The 5,114-nt window shown below is 34.0% G+C and overlaps 1 protein-coding gene across 1 annotated transcript in view; it reads right to left on the reverse strand.

The window, feature by feature from the left end:
* LOC118752307 (neural-cadherin-like) overlaps positions 1 to 1,414 on the reverse strand; it is a 41,806-nt gene extending 40,392 nt beyond the window's left edge. The window contains exon 1 of the mRNA XM_036487176.1: positions 1,221 to 1,414. Coding sequence (XP_036343069.1) covers positions 1,221 to 1,383 — 163 coding nt within the window. The 5' untranslated portion in view covers positions 1,384 to 1,414. The remainder of the gene's footprint in view (positions 1 to 1,220) is intronic.
* Positions 1,415 to 5,114: the final 3,700 nt, after the last annotated feature.

A 5,114-nucleotide genomic window follows, 5' to 3' on the forward strand; every position in this document is an offset into this window, starting at 1 on the left:
GAAATCGATTTTAAGCGGTCGTTATTCATATACCCACATACATACATACATATATTACTTTTCATATCAATTCAAGTGTATTACATGCGCCCCACGCTTTTCATTTTCAATTTCATAGATTGTTTATAATGACTTTTGCTAAAATTTCAAAATCAAAAGTTATCAAAACAAATTCTATGGGACTGAGAAATATTATTTTCTACTTTTTAGACCATTTATAAAAGCGTTGTAGTTATATTAAAAAGTTTTTTTTTATATTATTTATTTTCTACTTTTTAGTCCTGTCTGAATAAAATTTTGCAATAGATATTAAAATAATTCAACGATATTAATAGAAAGGTGCACACACATGCATTTACATATGTATGTACATACAAACGAGCACCAATTAATTTTATTTAAGGAATGACGTGTCGTCTATTTCCGCTGTAGCAAACGTAGTACATAGGGCGGCATCTAGATGTCATCTACCTCGCCCTATTCACTACAGCTATCGCCCTATGCACTACTTCACTACAGATGTCGCCTTATGCACTATGCTTTTTTATAGGAACTTTTCAAAGCAAAGCTTTATGGTGTCGGACACACAACATTGAAAGTTTCTGGAACACAACATTGCAAGTTGATAAAAGCGTTGTAATTTAAGAGTTCCGTTAATTTCTTCTTGATCCAATGATCGGATCTAAACCAAATTAGTATGCGACCACCTCGGGGATACCTACCACCTTTCATTTAAAAAATTAATTTTAGAAATCGGTTCACGTGGTCCAAAGTTATGCGGTAACATTCATAAAAAAAATATTCCGACGAATTGATAACCTCCTCCTTTTTTGAAGTGGGTTAAAATTTCATAGAGGGCTGAAAATTAGTTTAAACATGCATCCGCAATGTTGAGTTTTTAAAAACTGTTTTCAAATACGTAATTAGCAACCCCAAGGACCTTTCAATACGAAGCTTAATAAAGTTTAAAAGATCAAAAGGCAATATTCTATTGACTGAATCGGCATTGATGTTGATCTTTTTTCCCATAGAAACCGTAAATGAATTGATTCAGAAACACGGGTAATTTTTTGCCACTACTTTCCAGAAATTCTTGATTTTTTATGGGTGCAAAATAGTCTTATTTTGTTGAACGGTGTTACATGTGCTAAGTTGTGTTTATATTCATTTTTTACATTCCTTTTCCTACATATATTCCAGCTATTCATTGAAGTACTCACCAGAGGCCAGCGAACTCAGCGAGCCGGCTGTGCTACCACCACCTTCATAAGCGTAATTGCGTAAGTCGTCGAAAGGCGGTGCATTTGGGTCACCATCGGCACGCTTTTTGTGTTCCTCGATGAACATGCCTACGTTTGGCTCCTGGCCGGGCATTAGCGTCATCACCGGATCTGCAACGTTGCGAAATGGTAAGGAAGAAAATTTCTAATAAAATCAGTATGAGTTTGAGATGAGTAAGTATGGATGTAGTATGTACATATTTAAAATAAGTAAATAAGTAGATATGGAAGCTGTAAGAAGAAATTCGTAGAGTGAACGGATGGGCATCCAACCGACAAGAAAATTTCAACATATTTTAGCGCTTTGTGCGAAAAAAGCTCTCTGTCGCAGCGTTTTTAAAAAGCCAGTTGGAGCAGAGTCAGTACTTTCCGAAGCAACGCAACGCAGGTTGAAGTGCAAATCCATGTTGCCTACAAATCTAATACGGTCGCTTGTGAACTTTATATGTACATATGTACCAGGGTTGTTGCGAATATTCGCATTCGCATTCGCAACCGCGGAACTTCTGCATAAATTTTAACATTCGCATTCGCTTTCGCATTCGCAATAATCAATGCGGAGCTTTTGCGAATGCGAATATTGTGCAAGTGCACTGATAAAACGTATATCTGGCAAAAAAAAAATGGAGATGCTGCGTTAATCGCTAGTTTTTTTCTTCTTCTTCTTAGTAAAGTGTAATTTTTTTTTCTCATAAAACTTAGTATGCTCATAAAACTTAGTATGCTTCCGTGTTCCCTTTTATTAGTCTTTCAGCTCAGAAACAGAAACATTTATTTTAGTTTTGTGTAAATTGTCAAAATTAGCACGCATCGAAATAAATATGAAATGATATGTACTAAATAAGTTGACAGCCAAGTTCACAAACTAAATAAGAATTAATTCATTATTGTTATTAATAATTTTTGATTATAATGCATTTAATCGAATCATTAGTCCCCACATCATTTTAGGCAATACAAAAATTAAGTTAGTTGTGGTTTTTTGTATTTCAGCGACAATGTGAAATACGCTCTTTTAAACTAGTATTAACGATATGTTGAAAATTTGCGTTCATTCGCCTCAAAAAATATATCAAAACACATTGAGCGCATGGAATAGAACAACAAAACGGATTTGATGGGTTATGGTACCGACAGCGGTGAGTAATTAATTGTGACTGCCTGCAACTAGGAAAAGCCGAGCTCCACTAACTAATAAAAAAAAAAAACTAAATACAAGCTATCCATTACTGGTCGTGATTCAAATAATACAAATTACTATAAAAAGCGGGGTACCTTTTTAACAAAATAACAAGATTTTAAACTAATTCTGCTGACAGCCACGACTTTCAAAACAGAATTTTCTTCGAAATTTTCATCCCCAGAAAACAACAATTTATTTGCCATATCCACCTCTTCACAACGTCGCTATAAGCACACATTTTTCAAACCAATCACAGAAGACAGTATTAAAAATGATTTACTAAAACTAAAGCCAAAAAACGCTGATGACGTAACAGGTTCTCCAAATTCTGAAACAAACAAAAGAATTGGTGCTCCAAATTGGAACACAACGGTGTTTAAACAACGATCTTGCCATGATGCTAGATTGTGAAGATGAAAGTCAGGAGGATGCATCCGACACTTGCAGCCCCGATGCAATTGTCAAAAAGGAATTATTGCACCGCATTAAAAAAAAGAAATATAATTGAACGTTCTCTTAAGTGGTGCAGCGTCAATCGAAAAGAATTTACAATTTTGTCAAGTTTCAAGTTTTTCAAGTTTGTCGCCTCGAGCGCGTAGTTACCTAGTGCGCAGGTTTGATTTACGACCCGTCAGGAAACAGGCTGTAACCGGAAAAGGCAGCAAAATTACTCTTTCTTAAATACAACGTTCCAATTGTTTAACTTAAGTACTAAATAAAAAAACACTAAATTTACATTTTTTATTTACCTAAATGACCTAATGTACTCATCAGTTTTATTTCTTAAAAATATTTGACATCCGCATTCGCATCCGCATTCGCGGATGTTAGCTTTTAAACATCCGCATCCGCATTCGCATCCGCGGATGTCTAAAATTCCACATTCGCAACATCCCTAGTATGTACGTACAGAAGGCAAGGTATACAAGAGAATAAAATATGCCATATATCTACATTAGGGTGGTCCCAAAAAATGCATGTGAAAAAGAAAAGTCGGAATTTGTATGCTCTCACCTCCTAGGATTGTTCTATACCGAACAAAATATACCCTTATTTTTTTGTACATTGAAATCAAAAAATATTTAGAGGTCGCTCAAAGCGCCCAAAGTTTTCCATGTATTTTATATGGGTAAAAAACAACTTTTCGTAGAAATGGTATAGAATAGTTAAAAATGAATATTTTTCTACCAGAAAACTCAGTTTATCTGCAGGAGATTCCCAATAATAATACCCAATTGTTTACTTAACCATTTTTTATTGCAACTATAATTTATAGGTCCGCTAAAAACCCACAAAAACCCCGAAAATGCAATGAGGTGACCAATAAAAAATCGTTAGTATTAAAAATTGGTTAAATAAACAATTGGGTGGTATTACTGAAAGTCTCCTGAAGAGATCCAGAGTTCTCCGATCGAAAAATATTGACTTTCAAGAATTCTATACCCTTTCTACGAAAAAATTTATTTTTCCCGTACAAAAACACATGGAAAACCTTGAGCGCTTTGAGCGACCTCTAAATATCTTTTGATTTCAAAATAAAAAAATAGGGGTATACCTTTTTCGGTATAGAACAATCCTAGGGGGTGAGAGCATTACAATTCCGACTTTACTGTTTTGGACCACCCTAATGTGCATACAAAAGTTTATAAGTTTGAGATATGTAAATACTATTTAGAAACTTGCATTGGCTTTGACAAAGTTAAGTGCTTTAAATAGCTCTGAATAAGAGGCCTAAGGATAGTTGTGGTTCGGAAATTTGAGATTGAAAGATGTTTACAAATTTATTAAATCTAAAAGTAAAAGACGAGCAAATCTCTGACATTAGACTTCTTTAATTTATGAAATTCTTAAACGTAAATATGTAAATAGTTGAAGCAACATAAGAATATCGCTCATTTGCCGAAGGAGTACCATAAAATCGAGGAATAATACTTTACACTTATGACCACAAATGTGTAACTCGCTAACCTTACCTTAACCATTTGTACCTAACTTAGTTCAATTATATCATTAAGTCTTACTCTGTATATTATCAAAAACGTTTGTAATCGGGAAAAACACCCCTGCTTATCATGCAAATGTAGTTCAGAGAAAGTTGAAACGACGGAAGTTCGGTTTCGCCCGAACTTATACTTCTTTACTTGTGAGTTTATTATTCTTCAGAGTACTTTATTTTGATAAAAAATATAACCACCAAACCATATAACGGGGTAACGAGACAGGTCAGACTAAGGGTCTATACATTCTTTTTTTAAAACATGTTTTGTTTTTAAAATCGGATGAAAAATAGTCAAGCTGTTAATAGATAAGTGCATTAAGAACGAACATAACGGTTGTTTTTAAATTAAATAAAAATGTAGGGTTCAGGAACTATTTTATGTTGTACTCAACCATAGCTACAACCTACACTAGGTTTTGTTTCGGATGTATTTCATGACTTTTTCTGTAGCACCGTGTTATTAATATTTGTCTGACTAAAACTAATAAGTTCCGACAAGTTTATCTAAGAGGACAGACTATTACTGCACATTAGACTGCATCACTCCCCATACAAAAAAAAATCGCTACTATTTTTCCATTGGAATTATAAAATCTATTATATTTTAAGACGTCCACCAAAATATTTCTGAAAAATATTAAGATTTAAGTGA

This window comes from Rhagoletis pomonella, unplaced genomic scaffold (genome assembly GCF_013731165.1).
Source record: "Rhagoletis pomonella isolate Grant_MI unplaced genomic scaffold, Rhpom_1.0 Rhpom_scaffold_01385, whole genome shotgun sequence".
Lineage (NCBI taxonomy): Eukaryota > Metazoa > Arthropoda > Insecta > Diptera > Tephritidae > Rhagoletis > Rhagoletis pomonella.